We start from the raw sequence: 18776 nt of genomic DNA, 5'->3' as shown, positions 1-18776 counted from the left end.
TCCTTGATGATAGGAGGCAGGATTAGGGTTAGTCCCATACATTGACCTATATAGAGTAGATGTGTCTGAGTGTAGGGGGCAGGGTGAAGCCTAGGTAGACTAGTATTACCTTGGTTAAGCCTGTCTGAGCCTCCTCTCGTCACCGGCGAGCTTCGGTTACCAAACATGTCTTGCCCGTCTTACATATGTTCTGACTCCCAGTATACTAGGCTCTTCCACAACAACCAAAATGCATGCCTTATGCAAATATATATATTTTAATTGAACTATGCAAGTCAGTTAAGAGCAAATTCTTATTTACAATGATGGCCTACCCCAGCCAATGCTGGGCCAACTGTGTGCCACCCTATGGGACTCCCAACCACAGCCAGATGTGATACAGACTGGAATCAAACCAGGGACTGTAGTGACGTCTCTTGCACTGAGATGCAGTGCCTTAGATTGCGCCACTCGGGAGCCTTAGGCGCCCTATACTAAAAAGCTGTGTTTGCATAATGACTCGTATTAAATCAGAGAACATTTTTGCTGGTAAAAAATGGACTTCAGCAATCTCTGATTTAACTTCCCCATTTTCATTCCAAATGTTAAACCCGATCATCATGAACAGGCTTCAAATCTCCACGTGCTCGGATTACTGGTCAGCAGTAGTGCGTTCTGAAGGGCGCTCCTCCTCTAAAACCGCGACGGTTGGGGGTGTGTAGTGACATGACCGGGGTGCCCATGACTGTTATGATGAAATCATGTGTGCGGTGTCACTGTTTGTACGCGTACTGTAGGATAGGGTTGCCTCTCACAAATGTGAATTTAATCAATATAACTAACTGTATTTTCTATTAAAAACATTGATCGGAAGGGTAGGAGTTTCTTCTCCAACAGACATTTGAATTCCATATCCGTATTGAATCACCTTGGTTGACCTATTGGCTATACCCTTGAAGCACTAGCAGACTGGCTCTTTAACCAAACATATGCTTATTCGTAGCGGCGTCGATCACAGCACAGGACAAGGAACACATTGCAGTAGCAGTACCGAGATCTCTTAACCGAACCGGAGACGTAGGCTACGTAGCACTGAGCAGCTGACTTGGAAACACAGGCGCTATAATTTTCCCAACGTGGCTGCGTCAAGAGAACTCGACCAAAAAGGGGATTGCTCAAGGGGATCGATTTAAAGACCACCACGGTATTTGGAGTCGACACATTGTAGGCTACCACTCTCGACTTGTTGAAGATAACCCACTTATTTTTCATTAGCAAAACTGAAGTTCTCGGCTTTCACATGATGTACACTATTACTAGAGGTCCCAGTAAACTTGTTACACAGCGCAGGACAGGTGAGCATCAGTTATGTAATTATGGTTTCTCTTCAATCCAATTATGTATTGCCTATATTATTATTATCGATAGTAGCATTCGAATCATATCAATAAAGCAGTAGTGCACTTTTCAAAACCTATATAATGAGCACGGAACTGTGTTTAATTGAACCTAGGCCCTCGATTAGATCTGTCGGATTTAAAAGCATATTTGAATGACAAGCATGTTGTGATCAGTGCAATCTTGCTATTCTCTTTCCATTTCAGGTCCCACGCAGCAAATTGAGAATAAAACCAACGACTTGAAGCTCAAACCGACCCCTTGGTTATCCTCAAAGTAAGTTGCCATATTGCATTTATCATAATCATATCAATAAGCGCGAGCAAACCAGTCAGCTGAAGAATCCATGGTACGTGTGTGGCGTATAGTGGAATAAACATAATCATGTAACGTTGATTCCACTATCCTTTTTGTAGTACGTCACGATTCACGGAAATTAATTTTAGAACGTTCGTAATCCTGTATGGTTACTGCAATATAGTGTCGATACAATGTAATTTATCGGTGTATCGTTGAAGTGTTATTGCAACGTTTTCTACATTCTTTGGAAACGGTCTGACCTTGCGAGGTTAGCTGACAGGCTTGCTGGCTAGCCGCGCGTGCTAACTTTGGCCATTTGTTTACTGTAGAGAAACATTAACATTTTTGAACAGCCATTCGAGCCTGGGGAGTTTTGTCAGTAGTTACATTGTACCCAGTGTAGAACTATGAACAACGTACCCTGAGAACGTAGCGTGCGTTCAAAGTGAAATATGCCTCGCGCGCTCTGCAAGGGCACACAAGTTTAGCAATGGTGCATTTGGTTGAGTAAGCAAGCTTTTTCCCCTGTCATTGGCTACATACGTTGGTATATTTTCAATACAGGATCAAATACATTCATACAATGTAGTTTAATGCACGTGTGCTACATAATAGCACAGTCATTCAATCGTTTCCTGGGAATCACTCCAGACTTTTATAACCCGTCTGCTGTTGTCTCCGTAGCAACATCTGTGTAAGGAAGTAGGTTCAGAGGAATCCCACCAATCCTTACATTTCTATGGTAGCCGAGTGGGCATGACATGCGATGTGGAAAAATAGAATTCCTTAATATTCTAGACCAGGGCTCTTCAACCATGTTCCTGGAGAGAAACCCTCCTGTATGTTTTCACTCCAACGCCAGTTGTAACCAATCCTGATTCAGTTTATAAACCAGCTAATTATTAGAATCAGCTGCGCTAGATTAAGGTTGGAGCAAAACCCTAAAGGAGAGTAGCTCTCCAGGAACCGGGTTGGAGACCTCTGTTCTAGACAGCCATTGAACCTCTAGGCTAGATATACAATTTACTTTGCATGAGTATATGCACTTATCTATCCATTGCATTTGGGAATGAATCAATGTCCTCTGTTTTCAGTGTATGCAGTATGGACTGAGTGGTTTAAACAGGTATGATGTGAGAATGTATGTATCATTTTAATGGAAGGTGATGCCAAAGAAAAAACATCCATCCTGGATGGACAATAGTTTTATTCAATAAAAAAAAAAAAGTTCCTTTTGGGTTTTATGCTAAAAGAAATATACATTTCTGAAGCAAGACCAGCTTTCCAGAGGCGTAACCACAATACGATTTCACACACAGTTACTTTATTTACCGTCATCTTCTATCTGTCTAGCTCTCCAACCCCTAAGATAGTGTTTAATCGCCTGAACGGGAAGAGATACCACACTGCAGCCTCACAGAAGGAAGACACCACATCTGAAGGCTTCACCCCGGCCCATGAAGAGAATGTCCGATTTGTGTACGAAGGTGAGACACATTGACTACTGGACAGATGAGACCCATTTTTCTCATGCATAGAGCCATGGACACTCACTCACATGGTATAAGGAGTATTGTAGACTCTCAAATATGCAATTTGAAGGTTATTATTGAGCCTATAGTAAGTAATTTTATGCACACACATTCCAGTTTACATCAGTTGAATGGAAGGCCATTATAGCTGACAGACATGTTGACCAGCAGCACTGACTCAGTATTAACTTAAGGCTACATCTGACACACTGCCACTATCCACACCACCAGTAATGTTGATCTGGGAGAGAATCACTGCATTCAAGGACTAGACTACCCGATGCATGAGGAGAATAGACACTAAAGCAAACAGGGGGTGTGAATATATAGAACAGAGATGATGTATAGAAGAGGGAGAGAACTACGTGGAGTTTAAACCTACACCCGAAAGCAAACGGGGAGGAGAATGGAACCCACCGAGTTTAAATGATGAATCAAGTGCAAAAGTCGAGGCATTCTTTGACACAGTTTGGGCATCGTTTAAAGATCCTCAAACCTTAGAGAACAACCTGTTCTGTTGTTCTTGGAGCACTGCTCCATGATAATGGTCAGAAGGAAGTTCTGGGCATATCCTGTTTGTTTTCATAAAACCTCTTACAGAGCACAGCTCTCCTCATTTACAGAAAGCCTTGACTCCGTTGTAGTGCATGAATAAGTCAAGTCCAGTCACCACGGTTGTCAATTAAACTATGAAAACACTACTAAGTAGTGTAAGGTGAAAGCTCCTTTGCACTTCTTATAAAACAGTGAGCTTGGTATATTTTTGTACATTAACATTCAAATGCTTTTCACAGAAATGTATACAGTCAACACAGTGTAAGGGGCGTGTTATAACTCATAGTGAAACACACAACCTCCAGTCTTATCTCGATTAGTAGTGTGGCTGATAAAATGTACTGTAGTTCTGTCCTGGTCCACTCGAGGACACATAGTTGGCTGTTTCATTTGAAGCACAAGCAAGGTTACATCTCTAGAGGAATAGTTTATTTAAAATAAAAACACTTCCACTGGGCATTTTCTGAGGAAAACAACCAACCATCAGCTTCATAGCCGCGGGAAGTTGTGGTGTGACGGCTGCTGCAGCACCCCATGATACTGTAATATCACAATAGATGGATTTTCAATAAGCACCCAAAACGTTTCCCCACGTCATGCCCAGTTGGTTTTATGTAGTCATAGGCTGTGTGTATAATACAACTACCTAGGAACTGCAGCATAACACACACAGGAAAAGGTATTGGCTGTAACGTGTATCTTCAGTTAGTGTGTGTACTAATGCCTCTGTATGTTCTCTCTGCAGCATGGCAGGAAATCGAGCAGAAGCTGGCAGGAGATGGAGAAGGCCGTGTGGAGCCTGCTGCTGTATGTGGCCAGGGGCCCGTGCAGTATGCAGAGAAGACCCCCAGTACCACAACGAAGAGTGAGTAGCTGTAGGCCTTATTCACTAGCCGCCATTGTTTAATCAGCCTCCATCTTGCTCTACCGAAGACGTGCAACAATGGGAGAGGCTGTACACTAGTCAACCTCTACTTCCTATCTCATTACATCCAATTATGTGATGCCCAGGACCTGTGTTCATAAAGCCTCAGAGTAAGAGTGCTGATCTAGGATCAGGTCCCCTGTCCAAACAATCTGATTTTGATCTGAAAGACGAACTGATCCTAGATCAGCACTCCTACACATGCTCCACTTTGTCATGGTCTTAACCTTCTATTTTGGTGTATTTCTGTCTAGCCCTATAAACGTCTGTCTCAGTACTGTCTAAAGAAACACATCGGGCTAAGCAATTCTTGGCACCATCTTATCTGCAGCTAGATAGAGGTCATAAGGCAATGTTTTAATGTTTAACTCTCTGGTCTCTGAACAACTATCAGTCTCTCACCTTGGATAAACTGTCACTCCTCCTGGTTGCTGATTTCACACAAAAACCTGCCCAGTCCTGTTCACTCTGTAGGTCATTGGACAGTTACTTAACAGTAGATGGACAGTACTGTAGTGTTTGAGGTTACAGAGAGAGAGTGACGCGTTTGAAGCACAAATGTAATATCTCAATTAGCAAAAATCCCACCAATACTGTTTGATTTTTCACACACTATTGCCTCTCCTTCTCTCCATGCAGACTTGTGAGATCCAGACAGACGTACCATAATAGTAATGTTCTCTCATTAGCACCTATTCCCCGTCTCCTTACAGACTTTGTGCCTATAGACCTGGAGGAGTGGTGGGCCCAGCGCTTCCTGGCCAACATCGCTAACCTGTCGTGACAGGGAGAGAAGGGACAGGAGGTGCTAACTTGCGTGGAAGCCACATGGGCCAAGCTGTGATCAGAAGAAGAGGTGCTGGAGGGGTGGAGAGAGGACATTCTGGTTCTGAAGCTACAGTTTAGTGGGCTTCCTGTATTTTGGGTTGAAAGGAATACTGATATCTGCACCGTGCTAGGGGAGTGTGTGACACGCACACATCGCTGTACCCCTGAATGGTCCTGAAGCTACAAACTTTGACTGAACGCTCCACCTCCAAGGAAAATGCCTGTTCCTGATTGGCTAATCAACCAGAAGAACTAATTCATGAAGAGTATCTGTGATTTTTCTTCCACTTGTGTTTTCTTTTTAACAAGTACCTCCCTGCCCCAACATGAGTTGTGCTCAGATTGAATGAAGTCTATTTCTTGGCTGGTCTTTGGAGAAAAACAGTAAAATATTTTTCACTATTTTCCTTTGTGTTGGAGTTATTCCTGGGTAATCCAGGGGTTTTGAATGTGAACTATTGTCTTGTGGACAATAACCCAGTGAAAATAACGTGAAAACTTAGTCCAGACTAGTATAGCATGCTGTAAAGATAGAACACTAGGACGAGAACATAAACATGACTTAATTATAGAAGACCAATATGAACAGGAAACTGTTCAACCAGAACACGTTACAGCCTTAATTGCCACTGATTTAGTTTAGACTCAATTATTTCCCGCAAATCCTTTCAAAATCCACTTTTGCCTCCACTGTATCCCCTCAAAGGTAACTTCAATCTGTCGTTTTAGCTGCCCCTCTCCCTCTCCTTCCCCTCCCTCCAGCCCTGGTCGCCCCCTTCCCTCTTCTCTTTCTTCCTCCCCTCAGTCCAGGCTTGGCTGTGGTAAACGTAATGCACTGGGAATCCAGGTAGTCTAGTAGCTTGGCGGCCCCCAGCTGGATACCTGCGGCCTTGAGTCTGGCCTGGAGGTCTGACAGGACCAGGGGCTGGTAGTGGAGGATCTGCCCGTAGAGGACAGGGTCTGACTGGATGAAATGACGGACAGCGACGAGCTTGTCCTGGAGCTTGGAGGCAGACTGCAAGGCAGTAATGTTGTCGTTATCCGAGTCGTCAGAGAGGCACTGCTCTGGATTAGACCTGGAGAATGGATGAATGGAGGAGTGTCAATGTTACTACATTTGACTTTGAATTTAGAAGTCAAAGTATTCTAGACAGACACATACATGAACAACAGCTGTTAAACACACAGTCCCAGTGCTAACCTCTCAGAGTCTTCACTGGGTGCTGTGGAGGACGTATTGGTTCCCTGAGAGGCAGAGAGAGGCTCCATGTCCTCCTCCTCACCAGGCAGTTTCACCAGGGAGACGGTAGGTGCTGCTTTTCCACCAGGCTCTTTAAACCCCCCAGTCTGGGCACAGGACACTGGCTTTCTGGTGGGCTCCATGGTGGTGGGTGGGGGCCCAACGGCTCTGGGGCGACCCAGGGAAGGTGCCTCGTCCTCGGACTCTGAGCTGACGACCTGGTGGGTGTACTGGTGGATCTCCTTGAGCTTCAGGATCATCTGGCGCTTGGGTAAGGGACGCACACCGAATCTAGAGGGATGACACAGAGCACGATGGCAACAGAAAGAGATGGGGGGAGGTATAGACAGACTACACTGACAACTGCCATACACTGTGCTCCTGTAATCTCAAATATCATCAAAGAACAATCAATGGAGGAAGAAGGACTGGGAACTAAAGGCTAGGTCTCTTAAGATGGTGGTAGTGATGGGGGAGTGAAATGACCACATGAATTAAATAACTGATAGAAAAACTAATCTAAAAGGTTCTGAGGTGATGTGTTGGGGGAGTCAGACCTGTTGAGCTTGTTCTTGAGGTCAGGTGTGTCCATGTCAGAGTAGCTGGGCATGGGTGTGATGGGGACCAGGGGGCCCTGCTGGCCTTTCCTACGGGGGGCCACTGTGGAGAGAGGGGTCAAAGGGTAGAGAAATAAGATGATGTGACAAAACAGTGAATGTGTTTCACATGTTTATTGCATTTCTGGATCAGAATAACACGAATGGAAGACTGTTCAATATTTCAACAGTAGGAAGCAATGAAGCTGGCTTTGAACCCGAGCTAGATAGATTAAACAACCTCTATACAAGGGGGTATAACTGCTGAAGCTGGCTTTGAACCCGAGCTAGATAGATTAAACAACCTCTATACAAGGGGGTATAACTGCTGAAGCTGGCTTTGAACCCGAGCTAGATAGATTAAACAACCTCTATACAAGGGGGTATAACTGCTGAAGCTGGCTTTGAACCCGAGCTAGATAGATTAAACAACCTCTATACAAGGGGGTATAACTGCTGAAGCTGGCTTTGAACCCGAGCTAGCTAGATTAAACATAACCTCTATACAAGGGGGTATAACTGCTGAAGCTGGCTTTGAACCCGAGCTAGCTAGATTAAACATAACCTCTATACAAGGGGGTATAACTGCTGAAGCTGGCTTTGAACCCGAGCTAGCTAGATTAAACAACCTCTATACAAGGGGGTATAACTGCTGAAGCTGGCTTTGAACCCGAGCTAGCTAGATTAAACAACCTCTATACAAGGGGGTATAACTGCTGAAGCTGGCTTTGAACCCGAGCTAGCTAGATTAAACAACCTCTATACAAGGGGGTATAACTGCTGAAGCTGGCTTTGAACCCGAGCTAGCTAGATTAAACAACCTCTATACAAGGGGGTATAACTGCTGAAGCTGGCTTTGAACCTGAGCTAGCTAGATTAAACAACCTCTATACAAGGGGGTATAACTGCGGAAAGTGTATTACCTGGAGTCTTGAGCTGGGCCACTCTCTGAGCCAGAGCTACAGGATTCACCCTCTGAGAGAGAGGAAGAGCCTCATCCTCTTCCTGCCCCCAGTCGTCCCAGATCTCAGCGTCCAGGAGGCTAGCGTTGATCTCTGGGTTGGCCTGGGGTGTAGTGGTGTTGGGTGGAGGTGGAGAGGGGGTGGTGTAGGCTTTAGGAAGAGGAGAGGGGGTAAAAGTAGAGGATGTTCCTGCAATCTCTCCATCTCTCCGGCCCTGTCTTGGAGGACTAGTCCCACCGCCGCTGCTCTCTAGCCTCAGACTGAAGCACAGTGCCTGGGATCGTTCTCCGTCCGTGTCCCCTCCTCCTGCGTTTAGGCCCCAGGAGTCATCGAAAGCCATGGGTGGCTCGTCCATCCCGAGGAAGCTCTGTTGAAAGCTGTTACTGGACCTCTCCATGTCTTCTCCCTGCTCTTCCTCCTGCTCTTCCTCTTTCACTACACTCCTTTCCAGTTCCTCCATTTTCATAATCTCATCCGATTCCTCTCTCACCCCCCTCTCTTTCTCTCCCCCCGTCTCGCCATCTCCTGGGCTGTGGAAGTATTTAGACTCACTGGATGGTCGGCGTTGTCCGGGGGAGCCGCTGTTCTCTCTCGGTTGGGTAAGGGACTCCTTATGTGGGGACGAGGATGGGTCGGAAGGGTCAGAGAGGGATAGGCCCAGAGACCCCTCTCCCCCTCTCTTCCATGGGCTCCCAGAGATCCCCAGCCCCCTCCCTCTCTGCCTGGTTCCGTTGTCCCCCTCCCCGTCTCTCAGAAGAGGGGAGGCCAGAGACGGAGCAGAGGGCTTGGGTAGATCTGAATAAAGGGAAGTGGAGCTGTATGGCTGGGGGACGTTGTGGAGAGGAGTACCCTTGGTGGAGGGGTCTGGTGGGGGGATGACGGAGAGAGAGGGGGTCAGGCGGGGTAGGCAGGAGCGTTTTGGTTGGGACTTGGAGGGGGATCCAGAACCACTGTTGTATTTCTGGTAAGAGAGGTCGTCATGGTCGAGACCCAAGCTGGAGTGCCGAAGCCCTCTGCTGTCTGATTTCTGCCTAGAAATAGAGGACACTGTCTGGGCAGAATGTGTAGAAACCCTGGGTGGGTGTGAGGTCTGGCGGCTAGGCCTGAAAGGGAGGGTGGGAGAGGAGAAAACTGACGCTGCAGAAGAGGAGGAAGAAGAGTTGGCCTTAGGAAAGAGCTGAGTGCGACGCATGCTACTAAAGGTCTGGGTAGAGCTCGTCCTCCTGGACGGCAGGGGCGGAGTGGCCGGGATGAGCCAAGACATCTCTGCAGAACAGTCCATGAGACTAGTAGAACCAGCAGAACCTGGGTTAGAACCTGGAGGATCTGGATCTAAGCCTTGATCTGAAGGTGAGACAGAAGGATCCCTCACAAAACCACCAATAGTCTCTTTCTCCTTCGAGCTGGATTTCTTAGGTTCTGTGTCTGATTGGGTTATCGGGGTGGGTTTCTTGGGTTCTGTGTTGGATTGAGTTGTGATTCGGGTGTAGCCTTGGTGGTTCTGGGAGAGACGAGTAGGGGGTGGTGGAGAGGGGCTGGTAGATCCTAGATCCCCTACCTCCATCTCTTCACTAGAGTCAGACAGAACTATAAGCTCAGGTTCTTCTTTGGTACTGTGAGGAGGAGAGACGGGTACAGAAATACTATACGGACCATAACTCTCTCTCTTTAAGTCCTCTGGATTAGACGGTACCTTCTCTTGGAGTATCTCCTTACACACAGGAACCTTCCCTCTTCCCACCACTCCCTTCGTCCTAACTCGTGCCCCGGTGTCAGTCACTTCCCCTGGGGACAAACCAGGAACAGGTAGGGCGGATACACCAGGGACCAGAGGAGGACTGATGGAGAGGTCAATGATTTCAATGGCTGAGTACTGGAGGGTAGGGATCGCTGTCTGTCTCGTACCCCCATCGACCCTCACCCTTGTGGGCTGGGAGCAGGAGGACGGTGGGGGTGGGGAGGTGAGTTCTGGCTGTCTCGCACCCTCCACTACCATGGTCCTGGGGGGCTGGGAGCGGGAGGGTTTCTGGATAGCCCTGTGGGGTTGGGAGTGGCAGGATGGTTGTGTTGGTGGGGAGGTGTGGGGCTCCTCCTGCGTCTCATAGACCCCCCAAGAGTCAGAGAAGAGGCGGCTGTAGCTACGGTCTAGACTAGCGTTTAGTTCTTGATCGTAAATCGGACTGGAGTGGAGGCTTTTTGTCGTTGATACCTCTCCAACGCTTCTTGAGCTTGTGACGTTTGATTCAAATTGTTTTGTTCTGTCTGACTCCACGGTGGCTGTTCTAGAACGTTCTAGATCTCTACATTCTGATTTGTTGAGATCAGCTTTTATCCTATTTGGATTCCCCCGGTCTGTGTCGATGTCACCAATAGCCATGTCTGCCTCTAAACTGGGAGGTTTTGTTTGAGGGGACATCATGCATGTTAATTCACCCTTATCTGAGTGTTCAGCCAATGAGTGAGCTTGGATTGGAGCCTCCTGCTCTTCTTCTGTCTCTGTGAAAAATGTCACTCCTCCCTCCTCCTCCTCTGATTCTTCCTTTTCGCTCTCTTTTCCTTCATCCCTCTTTCTCTGAGTGGCAGCAAACTCATATATCTCCTCCATCTCTTCTTCGTTCACCCTTTCTTCGTTCGCCTCTCCATCTTCTATCGTCACGCCATCCCCTCGCCCCTCCTCCTCCATCGCAATCCCTCCTTCCTCTCCTCTGTCCTCATCTTCCTCAACCTCTTCATTCCACATGGAGCGGAGGAGCTCCATGAAGACCTGGTCTTGGTGCTCCTCCTCTCCCCCAGATTGGTGCTCCTGGGCTGGGTAGTCTCCCCACTGATCCCCCTGTCCCTCTACACCTCTGTGGAGGTCTGTCTGAGCTGGGTAGAGCTGGCACAGCTGCTGCAGCTCCTCCAGGTTGAACCTGATGAGGAGAAAACAGAGAGAAATAAGGAGTTTTATAGAAAGAGAGACAGAAAGCAAGAGGGGAAGGGGGATAAAGAACAATATGTTTTTTGGTTCATTCTAACTCACCCTTTACCTGAGAATTTTGTAATACTTTCTGTTACTAAGATTAAGTCATATCACTTAAACACCAGTCTAGCCATCCAGGAGGAGGTGTTGAGTCAGACTTTACCTGGCTGCCAGCTCCTGAACGTGTGGCAGCAGGGTGTGTGTGAGGGGGCAGTGGGCTGTGTAGAGGTACTGGAGCAGGGTATATACCGCCTGGCCTGGTACCTCACCCAACAACACCCTCTGGGCTGAGGGCATGCTGTCCTCCTGCACCCCGAATCCACTGTCATGGACCTGGGGGAGAGAGAGGGATGGAATGAGAGAACGAGCGATAGAAAACAAATGAAATTCAACTGTAAATATGAATGGTTTCAAAGGAGAACCATACAAGCAAATACAACGAGGCAAAATCCACACGTGCACTCACCATCTGCGCCAGCAGGGGGCAGCGAGCATACAGCATGAATGAATGGGTGAAGTACACCTCCCCACTGTCCACCTGTAGCTGGACATCACTGAACTGGGGGTTGTTCACCATACTGGTGAGGTCTGAGGCCAGCTTGGACAGCGCCACCTATGGGTCAGAGACTGACAATGGCTACCAGCACAGAGCAATGATCAGGCAACAAGAGTCCAACACAGTTATGATGAGATGGTGATTATATTAGCCCAGGTGTGGCCAACCCTCTTTCTGGAGAGCTACTGGGTGTGTGTGTAGAGTTTTGCTCCAACCCTACTCTAACACACTGCACTCAGCTAATCAAAGTCTAGTTATTAAAACGTAAACAATAGAGTGGAAGACTTCTAAAAAAGGTCCCTTACTGATTTCTGGCTGCTCCTGTTGGTATTTCTGCCTTGAGGAAGAGATCTCATCCGATGGCTTTCAGTGTTTCTACTGCTCTCTGGGATGAAGCCACTGAGACACAGGTCAGGGGGTTCGTCTGTGCTCTCAGGAACAAAGCCACTCAGGTGGAAGTCTGTTGCAGTGTTCTCTTTGTCTGAGGGACCGAGGGAAGATTAACACCGTCAGAGGTACAGTAGGTTTGACTTTCAGGGATGCTAGTTATAGATGTTGCGTGTGTGTTAATCTGCATGTCTGTGAGCGTGTGTATACATCCTGTGTCTGGAGTGGAAAAACAGGGAGTGAGAACGTGACCAGCGATGAAGATGCGTCTAGCGACTCGCAGGCACCGAGGCCCAGACTGAGGACTCCATCACGATTTATGGCATTGTCTGGATGGCTGACCATATGACAGATAACGCAGAAGTCAAACACACCTTATCCGTGGCGGGACGTTCCCATAGAACCCTGGGAGCACGGACACCGTCGGGGGTGTGAAGACAGATAACTTGAATCGATGAAATGAATGTTACTCTGTGAATTACATTGTCGTGTTTGGATTGATTCAAGGGTTCATAAAGAGTTGTGAATGTTGATATGTTTCATTGTACTGTAAGTGCTATGGATTCATTGTTACTGTGTTATTCTTCTCTGTTCAAAGAGGGAGCGACCAGATGTGAGCTCTTCTCATTCAGATAAAGGAGGTTCTGGAGTTCGAGTTATTGTAATGAATTTTGTTTTAGCCGAACTCTGTGACGTTAATTAGACGAGGAGAGATTCTGAGACCTGGAGCTCAGGGGAGAATAAACGATGGGTGAAAACCTTGTTCACGGAGTCATGGAAACCAATCTCCTGGTGTAGCGTTCTGTTACACCATAGTGGGTCTTTTAAACATTTAGACTTTTACATATTTTGTATCTTTTGACACTGAAGACTTCTGGTATGTAGCATTGTATTCTAATTGCACAAGTGTAATAAATGAGATTACTTTTAGATGGATAAGAACGGCAGCTGTCATATTTCTGAGTAACATTCCTCGTGTTATTAGATGTATGGTCTAATGGTAAATGTTATTCATACTACACACAGCAGATATGCTTGGCCTCTAACTGTGCAGCTCTGAGCTGAGGTTAAATCAATCATTAAATGCCAGGACATTGATCGCAAGATATTAGCTGTCTCTCAGAGCCTCTGAATAACTCAATAAGAGTCATCTTGGACATGTAACTTATAGTATTCTGAGTGGTGATACAAGGCTCGCTACCTCGACTAGATCCACGGATACACTTTTCTACCTATAGCATTCACATGGTAATGGACTGAAGACTATGATATGCTTGTATTAGTCCTACACTTTTACATGTCAATGTCTTTGTGTTTTGTGCACATTCTTCCCCCTGTGTGTTTCCCTGTATATAACAGCTCTCCCAGGAGTAGCTCTCACCTCTGGTAGGTCCTGGGGTAGAATAGCCCCACTGTGTGTTTCCCTGTATATAACAGCTCTCCCAGGAGTAGCTCTCACCTCTGGTAGGTCCTGGGGTAGAATAGCCCCACTGTGTGTTTCCCTGTATATAACAGCTCTCCCAGGAGTAGCTCTCACCTCTGGTAGGTCCTGGGGTAGAATAGCCCCACTGTGTGTTTCCTGTATATAACAGCTCTCCCAGGAGTAGCTCTCACCTCTGGTAGGTCCTGGGGTAGAATAGCCCCACTGTGTGTTTCCCTGTATATAACAGCTCTCCCAGGAGTAGCTCTCACCTCTGGTAGGTCCTGGGGTAGAATAGCCCCACTGTGTGTTTCCCTGTATATAACAGCTCTCCCAGGAGTAGCTCTCACCTCTGGTAGGTCCTGGGGTAGAATAGCCCCACTGTGTGAGGGTCATTCCCTCATCAGCCAGCTCCATCAGGTCACACAGAGTCTGGCTGCCCACCGGAAGGTGCCCTGTCCCTGGGGTGGAAGGGAGCGAAGAGGGGGCTGCCTGGGTGGAGGAGACGGGTTGTTGGGAGGAAAGGATAGATTGCTTGGTCATAGAGATGCTTTCTGTTGAGGAAAGGTTGGTGGAGGATCCAGGCATGGCCTTGGTGGGAAACACCATATCCATCTAGAAGAAGACAAATTGCGTGAAATAAATGAAAGTGTGAATGAAAAGACTACGAATCAAGATACACTCATACTTTAAACACAAATCAGAGTATTAGAAGCAAAGATGTGAAAGTATGAGTAACACACGCACACGGGCTCTCACCTTTACAGACACCCAAGGCTGTATAAATTCTCTGAGCTCTGGGGTGTAGAACTCAGAGATGACCTTCGGCCCTCCGTCCCGCAGCGCACTCTTCTGCCAGAGGGGGCCAGCACCCCTTCTGCAGGAGGGCAGGGAGCTGGGGCAGCGTGTGGGGGTGGGAGGTGAGGGGGCGCGGGTACAGAGGAGGAGGCCAGCCACGCGCTCCTGTAGTCGCCTCAGGGCTGTCTCCGAGTCCTGGACCAGGAGGAGGGGAGGGGGGCGAGGGGGTGCACCCTTTTTCCTCTTGCCACGCCCCTTACCTGGGGGAGGGGTCAAGACAAAAGGACTCCGCTATGATATGAATCATATAATATAAACATCATCAAAATGTTTATACATGTATAGTTTCATATCAATGCATTTAGTATAGTTTGCTCCTGTTTTACATAATAAAGGGAAATTGTTTTTCGTCACAGCAAATTAATCCTTATAATCATAGCATACGTAGGTTCAGTCAAGATAGTGACTTACTCGTCTTCCTTGGTTCAGCTCTCCACTTCAATGGGGACAGAGAAATGTGAGGGAGGACAGCTGGGAGCTGCTGACCACCTTCTCTCTCCCTCTGTAACTCTCTCTGCATCTCCCGCTCCATCTCTTTCTCCTGCTCCAGTAGGGAGTGGGACAGGGCCATGGCCACCATGGTGTCTTCATCCAGGCCACGGGGCTTCTTTCTGGGCTTCTTCCTGCCCGGGAGGATGGGGTCTGTGGAGCCTTTACGCTTGGAACCTCCGGCCTGCGGACTGGGGGAGAGGAGAGGGTTATTCACGGGAGAAATAGAATAGTTTATTGTCCTCCAGCATTTGAACGCAGTGTTTCTCCTACATTCTTTCTCTAGGTGGGACAGAACGGCCCCAAAAACATCATACAGGGGCAGTTCAGTAGGGCACAACGTTAGCTCTATCAAGTACACTTCTATCAGCAATGTTCAGTATGTTGCACCCTCCTGAACACGACTCAATGCTTCTAACATCAAAGCTATCAATTTAATGTACAGTAATAGCAGTCAAGTTGTTTGGGTTGGTTGATGGTTCAAAGGGGCGGGACCAATCAGACCAGGGTGACTCACGGTTGGTTGGCGGTGCTGTCAGTCAGGCCCTCTGCAACTTGTCTCTGTACAGCCTGCAGCAGCATGGCAGGAGCCACGCCCATCGTGGAGGAGCAACGCTTCAGGTGGGCCGAGCGACTAATCTGGGACTTGAATCGTTTACCACAGATGGGGCATTCTGGGACGCTGGGAGCGGGAGGAGGGGCAGGGGCAGCACTGTCCTCACTCTCGTCTAGACACCTGGATAAGGGGACATGGGGTGTCCCAATAAAGTAAACTGGTTTATTTTCCTTGTCTCCTTTCCATCATCTGCACTGATCTGAAAACACTGGATTGTTGAAGGCTAAACATCAGAAGCCACAAGATGACTTGATTTCACCTATCCAGTTCCTCAAGATCAGGAAAGGAAACGAGGCAGTATCTTCCTTGGAGTCATTGACTGTTCCATTAACATACAGAATCTGGAATTATATGAGTCTTTGGAGTCATTGACTGTTCTAGTAACAGACAGATTCTGGAGTTAGATGGGTGAGAGAGCAAGTGTCTGTGTCCAGCTCCAGTCGTCCCTACCTGTTGATGTGTTGGGTGCGTCCTGCGGGGCTCATGGCAGACAGGTCTTTCTGGCAGAGCTGACAGAAGAACAGGCCTCCCTGCTCCAGGTCCACTACACTACCCTGGGCCACAGCCTGGGCCTCCCTGTCCAGCTCCTCCTGTAGACGCAGGGCCAGGGCCTCATCCGAGTCATCCACCTGGGGGTCCAGTGGTAGGGGAGAAGAGGCGGAGGTGGATGGAACTGAACAGGAAGGGCAGAGGTGGAGAGAAAGGTAATTAGCATGCCATTGAGAGTACACACAAATGAAAATACACACCATAGAATCTAGAGTAAAGACACAGTTATGGATCTCACCTTCATTATCTGGCAGTGGATGCGGAGCAGCACTGTCACTTTCACTCCCTGTTGCTGCAGGCTGATTCCTCTCACCACGCACTAGCTTCTGTGGATTGACTCTCTTGAACTGCTGCATCCTGTGTAGCACTTTCTCCTTCACCCCCATTCCCCTATCCTCAGGTTGAGCCCCAGCAACATCCACAGCCACTGATGACCCATTCTCTCCAACACCAAGTTCAATACCTCCATTGACCACTGCTTGTTTAGATTTGTCTGTATTGGAGGGAAGTCGGTTTGGTTCATCACAAGTGGTAGAGATGGAGGAAACGTGTTCAGAGTTGTTACCCAAAGCTCCCTTTGAACTTGGGCCAACATCTTTCTTCTTCCTCCTACTCGTCACCCTTTTGGTGGGTATGTCTTTCACAGTGTCCTGGGACGAGGGCTCTGCAACACTTCTCTTCTCGGTTACGCCTGCTTTTCTGCGGACTCGTTTGAGCAACTTAGAGCAGAGGTCCACGAAGTCTTGATCAGAGTCGTCCATTGTGTTTGACTGTTAGTGGTCTGCTTCTTGCGCCACTAAATAGCTAGATGTGTTGTTGTGATAGTCCCGAGAGGGTAACGTTAGCTACTAAGAGCCATGGAGGTTAATGCTGCTAGCTAGCTAAAAATGTGAGGTGGTATTTGTGAAATATCCTCTCTTCAGCATAAATATTCTTCATCATTTAGGAATGAATGTGCCATTACTGCATGAAAATTGAACAGTTGCATCTGACAGTGAAAACATGTAATACGAGCTAAATGTGTCTTTATTCAAAATACTCACATTCGACTGCTTCACATACTTCCGGTCACGTGACAACAGGCTTGACGTCTACCCAGGTCATGTGATAGGGTGGATTCATGCGTTTATAAGACCTTTATTATTTTAAAGTACTAAATAATTAATTCTTAATAATTTATTTAGAAAATATTACCAGTAGAAGAATAGCAATAAGCTTTAAACTGAAGTATAAGTGACCATATACATTTTTTGGGGCTTGATGGCTGCATTTGATCCAACAATAAAATATTCTAAAATCCACAGCTTCTCCCCTGAAATCATGGTAACAGTCATTTGCAACAGCTTTGTGTGTAATGTATATATATATTTTTAAAGTAACCTTTATTTAACTAGGCAAGTCAGTTTTGAACACATTCTTATTTACATTGACGGCCTAACCCGGATGACGGTGGGCCAATTGTGCGCCGCCCCTATGGGACTCCCAATCACAGCCAGTTGTGATACAGCCTGGATTCGAACCAGGGTGTCTGTAGTGACACCTCAAGCACTAAGATGCAGTGCCTTAGATCACTGCGCCACTCGGGAGCCCGTTTAACCTGAAATTTGCATGGCTTCGAGAGATTTTTGAATGAAGCCCACATACTCACTTTACCTGTTCTCATTCTAACTGCCCGAATACTCACTTTACCTGTTCTCATTCTGAGACTGCCCGAATACTCACTTTTCCCCTCATTTTCTAAAACACGCTCAAAACCTCATCCTATTTCAAGTATGCTATCAAAATTGCAGGGCAAACAATCCCACAAACCACTATGACACAGAAGTATAACTCCAAGTGTTAACTGTTGCACACAGTTTATTTAACAATATGGTATATAAGTAAGAAATGAGTCTTTAACCAGTTTATACAGTGATTTCATTCGCTCTTCCTTATATTTATAGTATTTTTGCTTAATAACGACTTGCATGATTTACAATATGGAGCTAGGAGAACGTAACCCACCCAAAGTTTTATTCAAGTTTGTGTTTTTGAGAGAGGGGAATGAGGATGGAGGGTTGATAGACAGCTGGACTATTTATTTCTCTCTTTTCAAAACAAACAAGCAGTCAAGCAATGAACACCCATTCCCCCTCAGGATAGGAGTCAGTCTGTCCCCCATTCCCCCTCAGGATAGGAGTCCTCTGTCCCCCATTCCCCCTCAGGATAGGAGTCCTTCTGTCCCCCATTCCCCCTCAGGATAGAAGTCCTTCTGTCCCCCATTCCCCCTCAGGATAGGAGTCCTTCTGTCCCCCATTCCCCCTCAGGATAGGAGTCCTTCTGTCCCCCATTCCCGCTCAGGATAAGCGTCTGTTCTCTTAATATACTTAACTTTACACAACAAATTATGACAAACTTTTTAAATGACAGAACCACAATTTTCTACATCCGCAAGTCAAGACAGAGATTCCGGTTTCCAGGCTAGTGAGATTTTGTCCTTGTTTTGTGTGTATTTTGAGAGTTTGGCATTCCGTGTATGTGTGTGTCAAGTGTTTCTGCATAAATGCCAGTGTATTAAACTGCCATAGTCCATTTCCTATTTCAATAAAAATGGATAGTTCTCATCGAACACACACACACACACA

General features: G+C 47.0%; 3 protein-coding genes across 3 annotated transcripts in view; 1 reads left to right on the top strand and 2 right to left on the bottom strand.

Annotated features, from left to right (window-relative positions):
* Positions 1–438: 438 nt before the first annotated feature.
* mcrip2 (MAPK regulated corepressor interacting protein 2) lies at positions 439–5921 on the top strand. Its single transcript, XM_065001343.1, has 5 exons — positions 439–1334; positions 1584–1653; positions 3031–3164; positions 4510–4629; positions 5403–5921. The coding sequence occupies exons 1-5, from the start codon at positions 1280–1282 to the stop codon at positions 5471–5473; spliced, it is 450 nt and encodes a 149-aa protein (XP_064857415.1). The 5' UTR covers positions 439–1279; the 3' UTR covers positions 5474–5921.
* A 144-nt stretch (positions 5922–6065) lies between these two features.
* Positions 6066–17886, bottom strand: slx4 (SLX4 structure-specific endonuclease subunit homolog (S. cerevisiae)). Its single transcript, XM_065001339.1, has 13 exons — positions 16391–17886; positions 16054–16276; positions 15505–15723; positions 14910–15178; positions 14400–14698; positions 13991–14255; positions 12139–12314; positions 11744–11890; positions 11441–11610; positions 8277–11227; positions 7315–7417; positions 6719–7048; positions 6066–6593 (listed from the first exon to the last, which is right to left on the bottom strand). The coding sequence occupies exons 1-13, from the start codon at positions 16911–16913 to the stop codon at positions 6230–6232; spliced, it is 6039 nt and encodes a 2012-aa protein (XP_064857411.1). The 5' UTR covers positions 16914–17886; the 3' UTR covers positions 6066–6229.
* Positions 17887–17977: 91 nt separating this feature from the next.
* Positions 17978–18776, bottom strand: part of crebbpa (CREB binding protein a) — a 70414-nt gene continuing 69615 nt past the window's right edge. The window contains 1 exon segment of the mRNA XM_065001338.1: positions 17978–18776. This exon segment is cut by the window's right edge and continues 2924 nt beyond it. The gene's annotated coding sequence lies outside the window, so the exon portion shown is untranslated.

The sequence above is a fragment of the Oncorhynchus nerka genome, linkage group LG15, assembly GCF_034236695.1.
Source record: "Oncorhynchus nerka isolate Pitt River linkage group LG15, Oner_Uvic_2.0, whole genome shotgun sequence".
Taxonomy (NCBI): domain Eukaryota; kingdom Metazoa; phylum Chordata; class Actinopteri; order Salmoniformes; family Salmonidae; genus Oncorhynchus; species Oncorhynchus nerka.
Note: the sequence above shows the minus strand (reverse complement) of the source record. Positions and strands in the feature narration are given on the sequence as shown.

Bases quoted from the DNA above. Each gene is read 5' to 3' on its own strand.
- mcrip2 (XM_065001343.1), top strand. From the start codon at position 1,280: ATGATGTACACTATTACTAGAGGTCCCAGTAAACTTGTTACACAGCGC. The intron at 3,165-4,509 runs GTGAGACACATT...TTCTCTCTGCAG, and splicing joins TGTCCGATTTGTGTACGAAG to CATGGCAGGAAATCGAGCAG. The intron at 4,630-5,402 runs GTGAGTAGCTGT...GTCTCCTTACAG, and splicing joins CCCCAGTACCACAACGAAGA to ACTTTGTGCCTATAGACCTG.
- slx4 (XM_065001339.1), bottom strand. From the start codon at position 16,913: ATGGACGACTCTGATCAAGACTTCGTGGACCTCTGCTCTAAGTTGCTC. The intron at 14,256-14,399 runs GTGAGAGCCCGT...GTCTTCTTCTAG, and splicing joins AGCCTTGGGTGTCTGTAAAG to ATGGATATGGTGTTTCCCAC. The intron at 6,594-6,718 runs GTTAGCACTGGG...TCCATTCTCCAG, and splicing joins CCCAGTGAAGACTCTGAGAG to GTCTAATCCAGAGCAGTGCC.